At 55.3% G+C, this 19,222-nt stretch overlaps 2 protein-coding genes across 3 annotated transcripts; both read left to right on the top strand.

Annotated features, from left to right (window-relative positions):
* Positions 1-3,326: 3,326 nt before the first annotated feature.
* Positions 3,327-4,605, top strand: Tnfrsf13c (TNF receptor superfamily member 13C). 2 transcript variants are annotated; one of them, XM_032890892.1, is made up of 3 exons: positions 3,327-3,471; positions 3,724-3,925; positions 4,428-4,605. In XM_032890892.1, the coding sequence occupies exons 1-3, from the start codon at positions 3,327-3,329 to the stop codon at positions 4,573-4,575; spliced, it is 495 nt and encodes a 164-aa protein (XP_032746783.1). In that variant the 3' UTR covers positions 4,576-4,605. The 2 variants fall into 2 exon arrangements, with proteins under 2 accessions (XP_032746783.1, XP_032746782.1); XM_032890891.1 differs by having other exon boundaries at positions 3,724-3,927; positions 4,397-4,605.
* A 9,479-nt stretch (positions 4,606-14,084) lies between these two features.
* Shisa8 (shisa family member 8) lies at positions 14,085-19,150 on the top strand. Its single transcript, XM_032918429.1, is given in 5 exon segments — positions 14,085-14,676; positions 17,508-17,651; positions 17,987-18,028; positions 18,030-18,343; positions 18,559-19,150. Coding segments are annotated over 5 exon segments (1,419 nt in total). The 5' UTR covers positions 14,085-14,152; the 3' UTR covers positions 18,954-19,150.
* The last annotated feature ends 72 nt before the right edge of the window (positions 19,151-19,222 follow it).

Raw genomic sequence — 19,222 nt, 5'->3', positions numbered from 1 at the left:
GGGTGACCTTAAAAATGAGTGAGCTTGGAGCGGGAGGCTAAAAGGCTCAGGGGTTAAGAGTACTGAGCTCTGGCAGAGGACCGGAGTTCAGTTCCCAGGGTGACTCACATCTGTCTATCTCCAGAGCATCTTATGGCCTCTTCTGACCTCTGAGGGTGTACCTACACACACTGCACACAGACGTATACTCAGACACACATGCCTATAAAGTTAGTATTAAAAAGTAATCAACTAGCCTGGTGGTGGTGGTGCACACCTTTAGTCCCAGCGCTCCGGAGGCAGAGGCAGATAAACCTCTGAGTTCAAGGCCAGCCTGGTCTACATAGGGAGTTTCAGGATAGCCAGAGCTGCACAGAGAACCCCTGTCTCAAAAAGAAGAAAAGAATTAACAATACATTGAGGTGTAGCCTAGCACTTCCTGCACCAGTGTGCTCTCTTTCCCCTTCCCCCTCTCTCCCGCTCCTGGTCTTGTTCTCTCTGGATCTCTGGGTCTTTTTTTTTTTTTTTTTTAATTTAAAGATTTATTTATTATATATGAGTACACTGTCGCTGTCTTCAGACACACCAGAAGAGGGCATCAGATCTCATTACAGATGGTTGTGAGCCACCATGTGGGTGCTGGGATTTGAACTCAGGACCTCAGGAAGAGCAGTCGGTGCTCTTAATCACTGAGCCATCTCTCCAGCCTCATCTCTGGGTCTTGTGTATCCCAGGATGAACTCCTCAAACCCATTATGCAGCCAAAGGATAACCTGGGCTCCCATGTCCCCGGTGCCATGCTGAGACACAGGTGTATTCCAGTATCCTAGTCATTGCAGTGCTGGGACTGGAACCCAGAGCTTTGCGCGTGCTAGGCAAACGTTCTACCAACGGAGTGACGTCATTAGTCCCCAAATCTCTCTTCTTAACCGTTGAAACGAAACCGTCCAAGTAGAGATTCAAGGACCACCACAGCCTCTGCCCCCACCCCACTTCAGAGGTTCAAGTGAAAATGTCTGGCTGAGGTCAGGCACCTGGACACACCACAGACCAGAATCCCACAGGCCTCCCTCGGCTGCCTCTAGCTTTGCCTGGCGCCTGTCTCCATTGGACCCATAGGAAATGCCTGACAATCATTTGTGTCAAGTGACTAATTTTGCCCCCGTCCTTCCAGACATCAAACCTCTCTCTCTGGCTGAGGCGAAGGGCTTTGTAGTTGTGACTGTGAGTGCCAGCCCTCTTGCTTGATACCCCGAGATGACCTCTGTCTGCTGTCAGAACCGGAACAGCTAGGGATCTTCTGTAGTGAAGTAACTCCTGCTTGCAGGCCGGCTTCCTGGGTGTTATCCTGGCCCTGGGTTCCCACAAGCCTCAGTCTGTTCAGCTCCAGTGCCTGACACAAAAGCTGGGATGCCTGGTGCATAGGCAGGACTCCATGGCCCTAAGAGTGACAAGTAACAGTTAGTGACAGAGGTAGGTGTGGGCAGAGGGTTGCGGCGAAGTTTCTGGTCTTAACCTTCATGCCTCTGTCCTATGAGAAAGGAAGGGCTGTCCCTGCCCTGGCTCCTCTCCATACCCTCCCCCTCCCCCCCCAGCCCTATACACCCACACTAACACCCACCCCACCCCCCCAGACCCCACTTCTCCTTTGCAGCTACCCTGACGCCTACACCTTCCTGCTGTAAAGTTGCTGGCCCATAGGCAAGGGGATGGACAGGCAATGGGCCAGAACCCCTAGATTGGCTGGGTCCTCAGGATCTCCTCTTGCCAATTCTAATCCCCTCACCCTATGATCAGTTCTGCATCATCCCCTAGTCTGGACCAGAGCACCTGCCTCCGTGCCTCTCCACCCAGTCTCCGACCTGAAGCAGCCAAAGGGTCCTTCCCACTAAAGTGCAGGGCAGAGAGAGACACACACTCAAAACACATGAGGTCTCCTCCATGCGAGGCCTCACGCTCCGGCCGGACCCCATCCGTCCATAACAAAGGTGCTCTCCCCTCTTGCCCAGCATCCCACAGCAGTGACTAGGTCTGTTTCCAGTGTGTGTATGTTTCCCCATCCCTTGCATCTGTTAAAGACATCCCTAGGTCACTAACCCTGAGAGCTCAGAGGTCTGTATGACCCACCATGAGGCCCACCAGGAAACTCCAAGCCCCAGGTCCTAGCTGACAGCTCCTGTGGCATTTTCCAGCCCCAAACCCCTGGGGAGGGGGGCTGCGTATATCCCAAGACCCAGAGAGCTTTGTGTGACTGAGGCTGGGTCTGAGAGATGCTGATGAGAGACAGGTGGGAGAGAACACGGGTGGACGGGTGCCAGAGCCTGATACAGCAGGGGCCTGGCAAGGCTCAGATGTGAACAAGTTCATGCCCTAGGAAAGGAACTGGGGGACAGGGAGGTCCCTTGCTAATCCGCAGATCTTACCAGGGCTCTGCTTGCTGAAAGCTTGTGTGGCTCCCTAGCATCCTGCTGTACCAGAGCCCAAGCCTCCTGTTATTCCAGCCTGTCCCCAGGTCCCAGGTCGCCTTAGCCTCCCCATCTATGACACCAGGCTTTTGCTCACGCTCTGCCGACACTGGCCCCTGTCTTCACCTCTCTCCCAACTCCATGCCATTTTGTCAGTGAAGCCTTCCTGTTATTGTTGTTGGTGATGACTTGCATTGGTGGTCCTCAGGCCCCACACCTTACCCACTCCTGTGGAGTCCAGGGCGGCGAGGACAGGCAGTGCGCAAGGATATGGAGGACTAGGGGGCAGTGAGACTAGGAAGTCTTTTTTTTTTTTTTTTTTTTTTTTTTTTGGTTCTTTTTTTTCCGGAGCTGGGGACCGAACCCAGGGTCTTGCGCTTCCTAGGCAAGCGCTCTACCACTGAGCTAAATCCCCAGCCCCACTAGGAAGTCTTTTATAGGTGTTCCTCCACTGTGGCCATTCTGCTAGGCCACTCAAGACTGTTGATGTCTCGACACTGGGCAGAGCAGGAAGCAGGAGGGACTTGGAGGCAGAGAGTTAGTGGAAACAATTGGTCTTAGTGAGGCACAGCAGCAGGGGCCTGGGGAAGGTAGGTGACTGCAGGGTCCCTCTGCTGTCCAAGAGCAGGCTCTAGTGTGACATCCTCCCAACCCCCAGTGCAGAAGATGCTCAGCTGTCTGTCGTGTCTGCCGTGACAGTTGAGTGGTTTAATGCAGGAACTACAGGTGAAAGAGGTCTGGGGTTCCAGGCGAGGTCGCAGCTCCACCCCAGTGGTCCCACCCCAGCAGGCAAGGGCGGGGCGGAGGATGCTGCGTCGCGGTTTCATTCTAGACCAGAGGGACCCAGAGCCCAGACTGTCCCAGCTGCATGCGGCGGGCGACATGGGCGTCAGGAGGCTCCGGGTCAGAAGCAGGAGGAGCCGGGACAGCCCGGTGTCCACCCAGTGCAATCAGACTGAGTGTTTCGACCCTCTGGTGCGAAACTGCGTGTCCTGTGAGCTCTTCTACACGCCGGAAACTAGACATGGTAAGCAAAGGCATGGGGATAGGCGTGACCTGTCCCGAGGTCTCCAGCCTACCAGGCGTGCTCCTCTGCTGACCCTGGAGCCAGCGGGTCCCCCCCCCCCATGGCCCTCACTGTTAGCCTCTCCCTCTTCCTCTCCCTGTCTCCCTCCCAGCCCTTCATCCCCTCATCCCCTCATCCCTCATTCCCTCACCTCCCATCCCCTCACCCCTTCATTCCCTCACCCCCTCATCCCCTCATCCCCTCCACCAACAGCAAGCAGCCTGGAGCCCGGGACAGCTCTGCAGCCTCAGGAGGGCTCCGGGCTGAGACCCGATGTGGCGCTGCTCTTCGGTGCCCCCGCGCTCCTGGGACTGGTGCTGGCACTGACCCTGGTGGGTCTGGTGAGTCTGGTGGGCTGGAGGTGGCGGCAACAGCGCAGGACAGCCTCCTTGGACACTTCCGAAGGAGTCCAGCAAGGTGAGAACTGCATCTTGGGGAGTGCAAGGGCGGCTGTGGTGTGTGGGCCGCAACCCTTTGGTGATTAAGAGAGGTCAGAACGAGGACACAGGACTGAGGGAGTCCTGGAGTTGACTATGAGGCTGTCATAAAGCAGGGAGTAGAGCACAGCCCAAACCTTAATCCAAGCAAGAGGACCCAGAGCCCAAGAAGAGATGTTTGGGATGAAGGTGTCTGCCCTGCCCTTGGAAGAACCCAAGGGCCCTGATCCTAGGTTATGCCCAGTGGGCTGACCAGACACCCCTCTTCCAGTGTTTAGAGTCCCTCACCTTTCATCAAGTCTCTGGACTCAGCACTTCCTGTCTTGAAGACTTGTCATGTGCTGTCCCACTTCCTCCTCCTAGGGCTGTCCCAGAGGAGGCTTCTAGAACAGGCGTGGTGGGTGGGATTCAATCCTGACCTTTCTTACCTGGTCCTTCTCCCACCCCAGAGTCCCTGGAAAATGTCTTTGTACCCCCCTCGGAAACCCTTCATGCCTCAGCTCCTAACTGGCCTCCACTCAAAGAAGACACAGACAACGTCCTGTCGTGCCACAGCATCCCAGTGCCAGCCACAGAACTGGGCTCCACTGAGCTGGTGACCACCAAGACAGCTGGCCCTGAGCAGTAGCAGCAGCGGAGAAGCCCAGGGAGCCCTACTGGGCTCGTGGACTTTCACCCAACAGCTTGGAAAAGAAAAGAATTCAACCCTTCAGTGATGGAGACCTTTGCCTGGGGCTGAACCTAGCAGAACCAGACACTACAGGCCATAGGCTCCCACCAGCATGAGATTGTTTCTGTGTTAGCTTTGGGCTTGAGAACATTCCATTTTTGAGGTGGTTTTTTTTAAGCTTGTGTGCCTTCCGATGGTTGGGTAGGCTTGAGTGCTGAATATTAATCTCTTTAATGAGTCAGAGACTGGAAACGAAAATCTCTTTCTAAAGACTTTGGATGACGGACTGGAGACGTCCGTCAGCAGTTAAGTGTATGTGCCGTCCTAGAAGAGAACTCTAGTTGTTCAGTTCCCCAGCACTCATATCTGGCCGCTGAAAACCACCCGTAACTCAGCCCCAGGAACATCCTTGTCTGTAAAGGAACCAGCTCTCACAGCTCCAATGTACGTACACACACACGCACACACACACACACACACACACACACTTTTACAAGTTATCAAATATAAGATGGGCATGAATGGTGGCACAGGCCTTTAATCCCAACACTGGGAGGCAGAGGCAGGCAGATCTCTGAGTTGGAGGCCATCCTGGTCTACATAGCGAGTTCCAGGCTAACCAGCGCTATATGGTGAGACCAGGTCTCACCATAACTGAAATCTTTTTTTTTTTTTTTCGGAGCTGGGAACCGAACCCAGGGCCTTGCGCTTGCTAGGCAAGCGCTCTACCACTGAGCCAAATCCCCAACCCCCTGAAATCTTTTTAAATTCTGATTTTTTCCCCTTTAGTATTATTATTATTATTTTTAAATTCATCTCACGGTGTTTAGAAGTGGTATACTTGGATGGTGACTAAGATGAGGTCAAGCCATCAAGATACAAAGAGAGACAAGAGACAATGAACACGCCCCCTCCCGCCGCGTGATGGGCCGTGCCAACTCTGGACTCCAGCAGACAGAGGGCAATCATCAGATGCCGGCCCTCGAACCTGAAGAGCTGTAAGCTAAAATCAATCTCATTTCTTCATAAAGTTACTCAGCCTTGGGTGTTTCGTTACAGTAATATAAAACTGACTAACATAGGCGCTATGAGTAAGAGGTTTTTTCCTTTCAGCTGGGGGCGGGGAAGGTACTGTTAAACCAAAATTAATCTAAATAAAGAAAGGCTGTGGGGAAGATGCATAATCTGTACCTGGGTGCTGTGTTTTTTTAATTCCTGCTGTGGGCGCTGTTCTGCTTTGAAGCAGCTGCTGATGGTCGTCGGGCTGTGGTATTTAGTACAAGATTCTCTGTAATTTTATCTTTCACCATACTGGGGACCAGACCCATGCTACACAGCACTCCACAGTGAGCTACACCCTAGTTGTAAGACCAGTTTTCAGAATAAGCGGGGAGTAGATGAGAGGCCTGGGCAGAGTAGTGCTGAGTCTCCGGTGTCTGTAACCCATGGATTTCTTTGTCTGCCAGGACACGTAAGATGCCATGTTCACCATGATGGCTGTTTCTAGAGACCTGTGATTCATAGGCAGAGGTCTGTAGTCTCGGGTTGGAGTCTAAATGGAAGCTGAGGGAACATCCTGGTGGTAATCTTCCTCAGAGGCCAGCTGGAGGCCACTCTGAGCAGTGCGCTGGGCAGTGACCTATGCAGCAACTCCCTCACAGAGAGGCCAAGGCAGGCCTGGGGCTCTGCAGCAGGCCGAGCTCAGATCCTTTGTGCTCTTTCTGTGAACCGTTCTCCCCTTGAGCTGGGCTTTCTTGGCCTAGCTTGTGCTGACCCGAGGCTCGACCACCCCTGTGGAAGCTGCCCCCCAACCCCCGACAGTGAGGCTCTTGGCTCTGAAGCTACCGATTCTCTCTATCCAGTTCCTGGGGTACATTGCACACTTAGAGGGAGCCATCATGCCTCCTGCCTGCCCTCTTCCTCACGGGGAAGCCAAACTTTAGCTTGTATAGGAAGGGAATCAGAAGTGGACCCCTTCTGCGGGGTCTTGTCTGAGTCCTGGCCCTACCTTCTAGTCCCTCTGAACTCACCACAGCTGCCTGGCAGCACTTGGCTCTCCCGCACACTCCCTTTCTAGCTTAGAAAATGGTACCCAGTGGCAGTTAGAGCCTCCAGGACCTGAACATTCATTTCTAAGATGCCCCTCTCTCCAGGGGTCAGGCAAGGAGTAGGGTGAGATCGAATGACAACGGTAGGTGACACAGGCATCAGTCAGGCCATTGCTGTCCACTCTAGCCTGGGGCTGGCGGAGTCTGAACTGTCCCTGGCCACCTGGCTATAACCAGGGTCTAGGCTCTGGGGGTGAAAAAAGCTAGTGAAACCCCCATGGGGCCCTGACATACAAACCTTTGGCACCTCTCCATCCCAGCTAAGCCTCTGGCTGGTACATGGTTTCCCTCAGTCTCAGTTTCTTTTGAGAAATGGGGGATGGGTACAAAGTTCTCTCTCTGGTCTTCGGCCAATAAAGGAGAAGAGTGGGAAGGAACCTGAGAGAAGTCACACACATGTCCCCATTTCATAGTTAGGACACCGAAGACCAGGCCGTGAGAGAACCTGGCATCGTCTTTGTCATAATTAAGAAGGGAGCTCTTGGAAAGGCAGGAAAAGCAATTGGAGGGGGAAAAGGAGTGGGGACACTACCCCCCCACACACACACACAAGGGCTGTACTGCCAGACAGTGAAATTAGCACTCCCTACCCCCACCTCCCCTACCCTCTTCCTGCTTGTCATAGGTGTTACTTTCTGAGGGGTCCTCGTCCACTCTGCACTTCATCTCCCTAACAATGGCTGGAAGTGGGAAGGGACTCATGTCTGGTTAAAACAATTAGTAAAACCTAAATCAAGGGACTCTTTTGCATGTGAGCTGAAAGGGTCATTGTGATGTCCTCAGTGGAGGCTAAGGAGAGCTGGCCGTGGCCCAGAGAGGACCAGCCTCTGTGTATGCTGTCATCTATAATGTCAGCTATAGCCATCGTACTTGAAAGTCCCATCTCGGGTCGAAGACAGCTCTCGGAGTAAAGGTGCTTGCTGCCAATCCTGGAAACCCAAAAGTGATCCCAGACCCCCGTGGAGGAAAGAGAGTCCTGACTCTCGTAAGCTCCCATAAGCTGTAACTCCGCTAGTGTACACTGCTCCCCTCCCCCAGCTTTTTCCTTCCAAGTTCCATCGTGAAAGTCACATTCAGTAGGTTTCTGTCTTTAAACACTCCCAGTTGGGCTTTTTGATGCTTGTCAAGTTTTCCACCTGAGCATCTGGTCCCTTGAAGGCTCTGCTGGTGTCACAGGCACAGAGCAAGCACTTCCTTTCTGCAAAACCTCGTGTGGTGTCTCTTTCCAGAAGGACCAAAGGGACAATGGCCTTGACCTTTCTAATGACCTCTGTAGGGGACACGACCTTCCTGAGAGTTGAGATGATCTCACACGGGTAAGAGTAGCTCTGAGACACAAATCACAATGAGTGATGGGCGGAGCTTAACTGGGGTTCCTGCCCCTTCCTGGTATGCATACCCAAGGGGGTGGGAGTCGCCCACCCAAGCTTGGTCCTTTCCTTTGGATGGTCTGGTTTCCCCAAGGTCCCCAGGGACTAACAGGTGGGGGCAGAGGGCTGAAGTCTCAGTTCCTTTTGGTGTTTCCTGCAGGCCGTTTTCACTTCCTGCCTGGCAGCTCCAGGGTTGGGGGCTCAAGGTGGAGGTGGGGGCCCACTGGAGAGGCCAGAGGGGAAGCCCTGCCGACCACCACAAATACACATACACACCTCCTGTCAGCAAGGATGGACCAGACAGTACTGTCCTTAGCAGTTGGTAGCATTTTTCAAGGCCTGCTTCTATATCTCCCAGCTGGGGCTCCTGGCTGGGGATGTGGCTGGGTCGGTAGAATGCTTGCCTAGATGCTTGGAGATCTTAGTCCCACCTCCAGCACAGTACAAAACGTGGCACAGTGGCTCACACCCGTAATCCCAGCATTTGGGAACGGACGCAGGAAGATCAGGAGTTCAAGATCACACTCAGCTACATAATCCAGTTCAGGGGCCCGTGTCTTTAAAAAACAAAACAGCCTCTAAAGATTACCCAGTTCTCACGGTCCTCCCAGGACTCGGCAGAGTGAAGCAGCCAGTGGGGAGGGGCGGGACGGGATGGATCCCCAAGCTTTAGAGAATCTGGGAAAATTCAACATCTCCCCGGTGGGAGAAAGTCTATCGGTGCAGGTCAGGAGGTCAGGGCCTTGAGGGCTGTTAGGTCGGAAAGATGGGGCGGGGTGGGCCTAGGGCGGAGCCAAGGAGAGGCGGGGTTGAGGTTGCAAAAGGGGTGTGGCCAGAGGCAAGTCCAAGGGTGCAGACTGATAAAAGACTGGTCGAGAGAAAACTGTATCTGGTTTTTGTTTTTGTTGTTTGTTTGTTTGTTTGAGACACGATCTCATGTAGTCCAGGCTGGTCTCGAATGGCTCTGAACTCTTACAAGTGATGGTGTTCGCTGCCACACCAGGCTTTTTTTTTTGGTTCTTTTTTTTCGGAGCTGGGGACCGAACCCAGGGCCTTGCGCTTCCTAGGCAAGCGCTCTACCACTGAGCTAAATCCCCAACCCCCAGGCTTTTTTTTTTTTTCCTTTTTTTCTTTTCGTGGTGTTGAGGATAGAATTCCTTGTGCACACTAGACAACTCTCTACTGCTGAAGCTACAAACATCTAGCTCTCTGTATGAGGGGTCTTTGGGGGCCTTCAGGTAGCTGCAGCTGGAGAAAGAGGGGTCTGGATGTGTGGAATCACACACTTTAGAAGGCTGTACAAATAAGGGAGATCAGGACACGCCCACAGCCCACGTTCTGAGCTGACTGGGCGTTACCCCCAGACAAGGGCAGCATGGACCAATAGGACTTCCCTGACCTGGTAGCTGCTCTGTCTAACCTCCACCAGCCCTCTCTCACCAGCTCTGGCCTCTAGGGGAATCCTGAAGGGGTATTAACACGGTGGGTGCAAACAGGGAGAGGGGTTACCTGAACAGGGTGGGCGGAGGTCAGGATACAGTATGCCGATTGGGGCTGGCAGGCTGAGTCGCAGCGCCCAGCCTCCCCAGTCTTGCTGCTCCCTTGAGACCTCAGGAGCCTGGTCGCCCCCTCCCTCCCACAGGCAGCTGGAGCCTGAGTCACGAGCTGCCTCTCTCAGGAGACAAAGGCAGCCCAGGGCCCTCCCTCCAGACCCCCTCCTGGTGCCAGCATCTGCACTAGCAGGGAGTCTGACATCCCTAGACTCTCTGGAGGAAATGGAAGACACAGAGCTTAGGAGTCACCTTCTGACTTGAGTGGCATCTGATGTCACTGTCTTCTGCAGAGGCGCTCCCAGGTGGTTGCCTAGGCTTTCCGTTGGGGCCTTTTGGCTTCTCCTTGAGGCTGGGTGAAAACTGCTAGTTGCCCATCTTGCTGATGAGAAAACTAGGGTCTAGAAAGATGGATGGGCCCTCACAGATTAGGGATGGTAACAGGTCCACAGTGAACAGGGATGTCTTCAGGACAGGAAACGGGAGAAGGGGAGAAGCAACAGCCACTGAAGGGAGGCCTTCGGCACTGACTGCCCGTGTACAGGTCTTGGGGAAGAAGCACCTCCCCAGGACAGTGGGGGATTCTAGCGCTGGCAAAGGTAGGCTTGGGCCTCATAGCATGGCTCCAGGCCAGACCCTGGTCCTTTCTGGCTTTGTGCCATCCATAACAAGCCACTTCCCCCACTCCTGTTCTTGGGTTTCTGTCTAGTAAATTCCACACCTTCCTGTCCACAACTGTACGGAGCAACAGACCTACCATCTGAGATGCAGACACGGAGGCCCAACACTTGCTTTTGCTAATGTCCGCAGAGTTTCAGGAGCCCCCAGGCTCCCACAGCCAGAGTTAGGCAGGGAAATGCCCATGCAAGCCCATAGTGCAGTGACGGCCCTGAGCATCACCCTTGCCCCCGGTGTGCACTCTATCATTCACACCCAGGAGCACACTCTGACACCACCTGCACACTCGCACACTCACACACTCAGCTGCCAGCACTGGGAGCTGGGGGCGGGGCGGGTGCCCTTCAGGCAGACACTCGGCTCCTCTTGCCCGCCCCGTGGGGCTCACTGCAGATGCCAGGGGTTATTTTAAGCCTGGATCAATGGACGATTTTTTGGTGACACAGGCTTGGGAGGGGAAGAGACAGGGGGCGGGCGCCCTAGAGCTTTGCTGTGCTCGGAGGTCCTGGGGTCCAGGATAAAGGGGTCTCACCTTCACTGGACTGCATTGTCTCTAGACCCCCTGGGCCAGCTCTCAGCCTCATATCAGCTGCGTGGAGGGTTAGATCCCAGGACAAAGACAAGCTGTGTCTTACAGCGACTCTTCCCCTGCTGCTCCTCACCCCAAGACCATGTGTCCATACAGACAGGCATCTAGGGTTTGGCACAGACCCTGTAGTTGTCGGCACCTGCGGTTGTTGGCTCACGGTGGAACCCACAGAACCAGGCTATGGTTGGGAGAGACCTGGGGATGGGGTGAGGTGCAGTCCCTGCACGGGAAGGGGAGTCAGCCCCTTCACTGGAGCAATGGAACCACCACAGGTCAACAAGAGGTCATTGCTGAGCAAATGCCAAGACAATAGGGGGAAGAGAAGACCCCAGAAGAGCCGCAACCATGGGAGACTCTCTGGACAAGGGAGATGTTGCAGTTCCAGAGGTTGGGGTGGAGAGAGGGCACCCTCAGAATCCCTCCAAACCCCGATGACATAGACGTAGAGTGACAGAAGGACAGGAGTCTAATGTCCTCAGCACGGTTGGTGGTGAATATTTCCATCCTTAGAAAAGCCAGGGAGGGAAGCACAGAGAGACGCTGTGTCAGAAAGCACAGCTCCGAAGTTCTGATCAGAGCCACAAAGCCCCAACTAAAAACCAGGCATGACATAGGCTGTAAAGTGTGATGTACCCTGTGATGCGGTTGTTCCGGGACGGGGATTAAAGCACTTCATGTCTCTGTTCATCTTGTTCCTCGCCCTCCCCCCTTTAAATGACAATGTAGAAAGTCTTTTTGTGGGGATGGGGTCTTCAGTACTGGATTGGGAACTACGCGGGCATGGGCGCCTGTGTACGGGGAGGGGAAGAGGTCATTTCTAGCCAGGGTGAATGGAGACAGCCTGGGGGTGGGGGCAGTTGCTCTCCTTCCAGCCTTAACCCACTAATACCTGCCACTGCTGTCAGCCCTCATCTCACACAACAGGACTGGATTCTCCTGAGGATGCAAATCCGTCCTCTTCCGTTCTCACACCCTCCACTTTCATAAGCTGCTTCCAGGCTCCGAAGGAGGAGGGGTGGAGAGGAGAAGAAAGGACCCTAGAGCGGTTAAATTCCCCATCAGACGGGAGTTAGAAGCAAGTATCGTTTCACTGTCTCATCCAGCAGATATTGACAGGCACCCGAGCTGTTCTGGGGACAGAGGGCTCAATTGGAAACCTAGCCCTTGCCCTCCTGGTGTCCCCATATGGACAGTGAGAGGTAACCTCAACCTCCTGGAAGGAATGGATTATGACTCTGCCCTTCAGAGGAAGGTCTTGGTTTATATCACTACGGGTTTTTTTTTTGGGGGGGGTTGTTTTTGTTTTGATTTTTTTTCTTTTCTTTTTTTCGGGGCTGGGGATTGAACCCAGGACCTTGCGCTTCCTAGGCAAGCGCTCTACCACTGAGCCAAATCCCCAACCCCTTGATTTTTTTTGAGATAGGGTCTTGTGTGGTTTGAGCTGGTCTTGAACTCCTAATCCTCAAGTCTGCAGAATGTACTATCAAACCAAACTGCCAGCTTGCTTTGTTTGTTTCTTTGTTTTCTTTCTTCCTTCCTTCCTTCCTTCCTTCCTTCCTTCCTTCCTTTCCTTCTTTCTTTCTTTCCTTGAAACAGAATTTTCCAATAAAGACTCGGCTGGCTAGCCGGAACTCACCACCTAGACTGGTGGTTCTCAACCTGGAGGTTGGAGGTGGAATATCCTATATATGGTGTATCAACATTAAGATTCATAACAGTAGCAAAATTACAGTTATAAAGGAACAATGAAACAACTTTATGATGGGGTGGGGGGTCACTATGGGGTCACAGGGTTGCAGCACGCCTGATTTAGATCAGTTTATCCTCAAGGAATCCTCCTGCTTCATCCTTAGGGTATGAAAAGACACTCTTGTTCTCTTTGCTTTTTGAGACAGGGTCTCACCATATTGCCCCGGCTGGCAAAGTTGTAAGCCCAAGCAGTCTTCCTTCTTCCACCTCTCCCCAAGTCTTCAGTACTGCTATGTCGCTGCAGAAACCAAGAAGACCTTTTGACCTTAACAGGAACAACTGAGGCAGGCCTGGAGAGGCAATGGCTGGCTGGCGTCAGGGCCATCTTTTCCTTACCAACTCAGCTGGGAGTGGTGGAAGAAGAACCCTGAGCCAAGCTTTGCCATTCTTTCCCTAAGCTTGTGAAGGATCTGGGAGTCCCAGGGAGTGAGAGACCAAGGACAGATAGGGGAGTACAGCTGCCTGGTCCCCAGGACCTGCTCAACCTTCTAAGGCTGAGTGAGGATGGGGAGGGGAGCCGACCCCTTGAGGGCTCTGGCCAGGCAATTCTCAGAACTGGGACATCCTAAGACCCCAGCCAAATGTCCAGGTTTTAGAATCAGGGCACACGCTCTGGGGCAGACCAGAGAGGGGTTGACTCTGCCACTTTTGTGTTGGGGGTCCTTGTTATGGAAGGGGAAATGCCTTCTTCATTCACGTCACGACCAGAACACAGGGATGGAACATTGATGTGTGTGTGTGTGTGTGTGTGTGTGTGTGTGTGTGTGTGTGTCCCTTTCCAGTGAATTCCAGGCTGCTTTGATCTCTATGCCTCTGTCCCCTTACTTAAAAAGCAGGGAATCGCTCATCCAAGGCTGCCAAGATCCGAGTCCCCAGAGCTTTAAGCTGAGCCCCCTCGAGGGCCCAATTCCGACAACAATTTAAGTGCGGTCTTGGAGAGGGTCCCTGGTGGGGCGCGCTTGCTGTACTGGCCTTACAGAACCCCTCCCTCCCGGCGTAGCGGCCGCGCTCCTCCCCCAGTTCTGCCTCCCTCCCGCCCTCCTCCCCTCGCTCCCTCTCCCGCCCGCCCGAGCCCGCGCCGAGCCCGCGCCGGAGCCAGAGCCGGAGCCAGAGCGCGGGCACCGCGGAGCGGGCGGCGGGAAGGCAGAGGTGTCCGGCGACCCGCCGCCCGGCTCAGTCCCCGAAAGACCCAGGCCCCGCACGTCCGCCGGGGCCAAAGGGACCCAGGGACTGTGCAGACGAGCACCCGTCTCCCGCCTTCACGGTGCACAGTCCGAGGTGAGCCCCGGAGGAGAACGCGCCCACCGGAGATCCAGCCCCGCGAACTCCATACGGAGCTCACTTGTGTCTGGAACTGCGGACGCATCAGGAGGCGTCGGCCCGGAGCCAGCGCGGGCAGCTGGGCGACCAGGCGACAGGGCTGGGGGAGCCTGGCAGAGCGGCCACGCGCCGAGCCATGAGCGGGGCGCAATAACAGGAGGAGCGGGCCGCATGGAGCGCGCTGGGGCGCGGGGACAGCGTTGTGGCCGGCGCCCGCATGGGCTCCCGCTCGCGCTCCGGCTGGCGCTGCTGCTGGCGGGGTCGCCGTCGGGCCGCGCGGGGGCTCCCGAGGCGCAGGAGACCGCAGCGTCCGGCACCGTGGCACCGGCGGGAGGGGACCGCTGCCGCGGCTATTACGACGTGATGGGCCAGTGGGACCCGCCCTTCAACTGCAGCTCGGGCGTCTACAGCTTCTGCTGCGGCACGTGCGGCTACCGCTTCTGTTGCCACGACGGCCCGCGCCGCCTGGACCAGAGCCGCTGCTCCAACTACGACACACCGGCCTGGGTGCAGACTGGCCGCCCGCCCGCCCGCGCCCGTGACACCGCCGCTCCGCGCGACCCGGCCCGCGAGCGCAGCCACACTGCGGTCTACGCGGTGTGCGGTGTCGCCGCACTGCTCGTGCTGGTCGGCATCGGGGCACGCCTGGGCCTGGAGAGAGCGCACAGCCCCCGCGCTCGCCGCACGGTGACCAGGTGAGTGCGCCCGCTTGCCGGTCCGCCCGTCTCGGCTTCACCGTCCCTAGCTGGGTCCAAATTGCACTTCAACTGCATCCTTCTCGACCCTCTAAATCCTCAGCCTCTCCGCAGCCCCTTTCTCCTTTTGTTTTGTTTTGTTTTTCTGGATCTCTGGTCTCTCTCTTCTGCTTCACAGAGGGAGATACCTGATAGCCCTCTCTCCCCTTGACCTTCCCTCCTCTACTGGGCTCTGGATCCTCCTTGTGGCTCTAACCTCCTCTGCAGAAGACAAAAAGTCGGTGTCCACGGGATGGGGCACGGACGATGGTCAGGAAGGACACTGGACTGGGGCAGTTTTAAGGGTGGTCGCAGACTTAGAGAAAAGAGAGGGTGCTTGGCTGGTTCCCCCGCTGTGTTTCCCTTTCCCGCCCTCCTCCCACCTCCATCCATTTCCCCAACCCAGCGTGACTCAAACCTGACCTTCATTCCCTGGAATTTCAGAAGCATCCCCTTCTCAACAGGGCCCTAACACCCCCCTCCCCGCCCCCCAGCAAAGGTCTGGCTTTCCAGCTGCTCAGAACGGGAGTGTGGAGGGAATATAGACCTGCGTTTTACAGACCAGCCAGCTCCTGGCTAAGTTTTGATCTTATTTTGAGAGTTGTCAGCGGAATGGGACCGCTGGGAGCTGAGATTCTGTCTGGACCCCGGCTGGACCTCCTCCGCGTCTGTCCCAGCCACCCCCAGGGCCCTGCTTGTTCGCTCTCTCAGGGCCCTGCTTGTTCGCTCTCTCTTTCCACCGGTCCCAGCCCCATTGGTTAAGTAGACCGTCGGCACCACATGCAACAGGCTGCAGGTGGGAATAACAGTAAAGAGACACCCCTGGCCCCCCCACCCCCGCGCACATACACACCTGGTGGACCAGATGTGCATGTTTCAGGGGGCAGAGCATGAGAGTGGTCGCCACCAGACCACTTACCCCATCCCTTCCAGACACCCGGAGGTCAGAAATGGAGCTGGGACCTTGTTTTTCTTTGAAGCCACCGAATTGCAAAGCAGTGAGCTCCTCGATGCTGCTGGGGCAGAAGCTCAGCCTCTGAATGTGGGATCAAAAGTAGCAAGAAGTGGAGGAGGCCGGAGAGGCAGCGGGAGCCAGAGACCCACTGTAGTATAGGGTGACTGGGCTAGTCCATAGCTGGCTGGTTCATTTGCAAAACTCCACCTGCAAGCCCAGATTTGGTTGTGTGCCCATAACCATGTGCCTTGGCTTTCTTCTTTGGGCTCCTAGGCAGGGATGTTCTGAACCCCTGACCAAGTGTCTCTTTAATTCTGCCATACTCACGGCCGATAGCTAGGGAAGAATGGCTAGAGGGGTTGGAGGGGACTGGGTCGGGCCTTGGAGAATCCATGCAAAGGCCCAGAGGCACAAGGATCCCTCCTGTCTGCCACAGAACCAAGTTATCATAGGTGCTTGCCCGGTGGTGGGATAACTGGCACGCACCATTGAGGAGTGGGAAGGCGAGGTCGTCTTAGGCAGCCTGCGGACCCCCTTAGACCCTCCCACCTTGCCATCTCATGGTCCTCGGCCATCTCAGGTGTCTCCCAGTATGCCTCATCAATAATCAGCCGTAACCGAGCCCCAGAAGGAGGGTCAGGCCGAGTGGGAGAAAATCATGGGTTCTGGGTACTGCAGGCAGCTGGGCTGAAGGCTGGGCTGCCTATGGGAAAGGCTCAGTCAGACACTGTCACAGCTGGTGGGGGCTGGGTGTTCTGGGTACCCGGGGAGGCAGCTGCCCAAGGTCATACAGCCTTTGGGTGTTGGGCTGCCACAGAGGAATCTCCGTGGCGCCCTCTTCTCCTTGTTGTCTGCCTTCCTTGTCTGTATGCCAGCTAGGTCCCAGGCCTGGCAGAAGCCCCACACTGCAGGAGGACAGGTAAGGGAGATTGGAGGAAGCACTCTGGTAGCATTTGAATGAATGAGAACATGTGAGGAGGAGGAAGATGAGGATGAGGAGGATACTGGATGGACAAGCTGGAACAGGAGGCTCAAGGGGAGGGAGGTCTTCGAGAGTGAACTCCAGGAAGGATCCTCAGGAACAGGAGGTGGCCCTAGTTACATATGACCTCATTAGCTTCCTGACCTGCTTTGGGAGATGGCCATCCTGGGCCATAAGTGAGGCAGGCCATGCCTAGTAGGAGGACTGAGCTATCTGAGGTCTCTAGAAAGAACAGAAGGGAGGCCTGAAAGGTTGAAAAAACTACCCAGAGATACAAAGCAAGGCCATCGGGGACAGGAGAGAGGACTTAACGGTTAAGAATACTAGCTGCTCTTCCGGAGGACCCAAGTTCAATTCCCAACAACCACATGTTGGCTTATGAAGAATGGTTCTCAACCTGTGGATCATGACTCCTGGTGAGGGGGGAGGGAGTCAAGCAACCCTTTCACAGACTATTGGAAAACACAGATATTTACATTACAATTCATGACAGTAGCAAAATTACAATTATGAAGTAGCAATGAAGATAATTTTATGGCTGGGGGGGTCACCACAACATGAGGAACTGTATTAAATTGTTGCAGCGTTTGGAAGGTTGAGAACCACTGGTTTATGAGCATCTGTAACCCCAGTTGTAAGAACTTATGTCCTCATCCGGCCTCCGAGGGCACCAGGCACACATGTGGTATAAAGATATTCATACAGGCGAAATACCTATATACATAAAATAATAAAACAATTAAAAACAAAACAAGGTGAGACCTTGGTGGCCATGGCCAGCCTTTGATAAGTTAGAACCTGGCTGATGGAGAGGCAGAAGCTGCAAGTCCCCTCAACATCTTTCTGTCTCCACAGGACACTGACAGAACTTCTCAAGCAGCCAAGCCCCCAAGAACCCCTGCCTCCACCTCTGGGTCCATCCTTGGGTAACTGCGTCCAGGTACAAATGGGTGATGGTGTTCTCCGGGGTTCTCCCCACAACAGCACGGGTGAGTAGGTGTTAGACGGCCATTGGCTCATCTATAGCAAGGCAGGGGAGGAGGTGGGCGAGTTGGTTGGTTAGCAGGGGAGTTACGGTGGAAAGGCTACCTGTCGTGTATAAATGAGTGGCTGCCTGTGAAGGAGTGTGATTGGGGTCTGAACAAGCCCTCCGTGGGGAGGTACCATCTTGTCGTCTCCTGGGCAACGATGCTGTGAGAAAGGCTCCAGATTCAGGATAAGCTAGCTAGGGCTGTTAGGTCGAAGCTCTGGCTTGTGGATCTGGAACCCATCCCTGGGTCTTGAGTAGTGGTTCCCCCGCCTTCTACATGTGGGGTTCTGGCCCGGGGGCTTAGCATCTTGCTAGCGAGGGAGCCGTCCATTAGGGTAGCACCCCCTCAGGACTTGCGGCTATTGTTCATGTTTTTCTGAGCCAAGTCAGGACGTTCTGGAGAGCAATCCATCCCCCAAGTTGCCCGGAGCTACAGTGGGGGAGGGCAGGGCGTTGAAAAGTGGCGCAGTCAAGCTCAGCTTTTTTTCCCTTTACACTCCACTCTCCCCTCCAGACAAGAAACGTCTCAATAATGCGCCTCTGGGGTCCGCCACCCCGGGACCCCCGCGCGGTCCGCGGCTGCAGGGTGGTGGCAGCCTGACGTTGCAGCCTGACTATGCCAAGTTTGCTACTCTCAAAGCAGCTGCGCTCAAGGCCACAGGTGAGGTGCATGCTGATGGTGCCAGTTCCCCAGGGGGGGATACTACCTTGCCCACCTCAAAAGGGAGCCCGCTTGACTAATCCGAGTCCAGGACGTCCCCAAGCAGCCAATCGGCTCCTTCCCCTGCCCGCTGATCCCTCTCCCCCATCACCTAAAGTAGGTGCTGAGCCGCCTGACTCGCTTCGTCCTGTTCCCCCTACTCCCACCCCACGCAGAGGCTGCGCCCCAGGACTTCTATCAACGTTTTCCCTCTACCGAGTCGGGCCCGCGGACTCTCCCTGCGCGGGTCCCGCGGCCTCCAGAGGACTTGCCTGCGCTGCTCGACGCCTGTCCCTGGGCCCCTCCGGGCTACGTACCTCCCGCCGGCCCTGTCTCGTCCGTCCCTTATGCGGCCTGGACCGCAGGCCGCCCCGCGAGACCGCTCCCCCGTAGCCACTTGGTGGCTCAGGTTTCTCCGGCGCCCCGGCGGCCCAGCCACGCGCCGCGGCGTCAGTTCAGCGTGGAGAAGCTGCCCGAGGCCTTCAGCGCGCAGCCCACGAGCTTTTACAGCAGCGCGGGCAGAGGACCCCGGCACCTAAGCACCAACAGCAAAGCTGAGGTTACTGTCTAAAGCGGAACCATTGGAGCCTTCTGCACGGTCCTGGGACCCAGGTCGTGGAGTTGCAGTGCAGGTCTCAATCCAAACAGGAATGAGGTCATTTGGAGCCTGTGGCTAAAGGGTCAAAAGGGCCAGGTGTTCTGTTCTTGGGAATGTAGGGCTATCCTTACTTGTGTAAATAAACCCTCTAATGTGGTTCCCGGCCCAAAGAGCTCATCAGTCACTGATTGGACAGATAGCAGTGCAAACCCAGAGAGGGTGGCGGGGTTGAATGCCAAACA

The sequence above is a fragment of the Rattus rattus genome, chromosome 1 (assembly GCF_011064425.1).
Source record: "Rattus rattus isolate New Zealand chromosome 1, Rrattus_CSIRO_v1, whole genome shotgun sequence".
Taxonomy (NCBI): domain Eukaryota; kingdom Metazoa; phylum Chordata; class Mammalia; order Rodentia; family Muridae; genus Rattus; species Rattus rattus.
The sequence above is the reverse complement of the archived record's forward strand: the minus strand, read 5'-3'. Positions and strand labels throughout refer to the sequence as shown.

Excerpts from the sequence above, each read along its gene's own strand:
- Tnfrsf13c (XM_032890891.1), top strand. The coding sequence starts at position 3,327 with ATGGGCGTCAGGAGGCTCCGGGTCAGAAGCAGGAGGAGCCGGGACAGC. Across the intron at positions 3,472-3,723 it reads CACGCCGGAAACTAGACATG|CAAGCAGCCTGGAGCCCGGG; the intron begins GTAAGCAAAGGC and ends CTCCACCAACAG. Across the intron at positions 3,928-4,396 it reads TTCCGAAGGAGTCCAGCAAG|AGTCCCTGGAAAATGTCTTT; the intron begins GTGAGAACTGCA and ends CTCCCACCCCAG.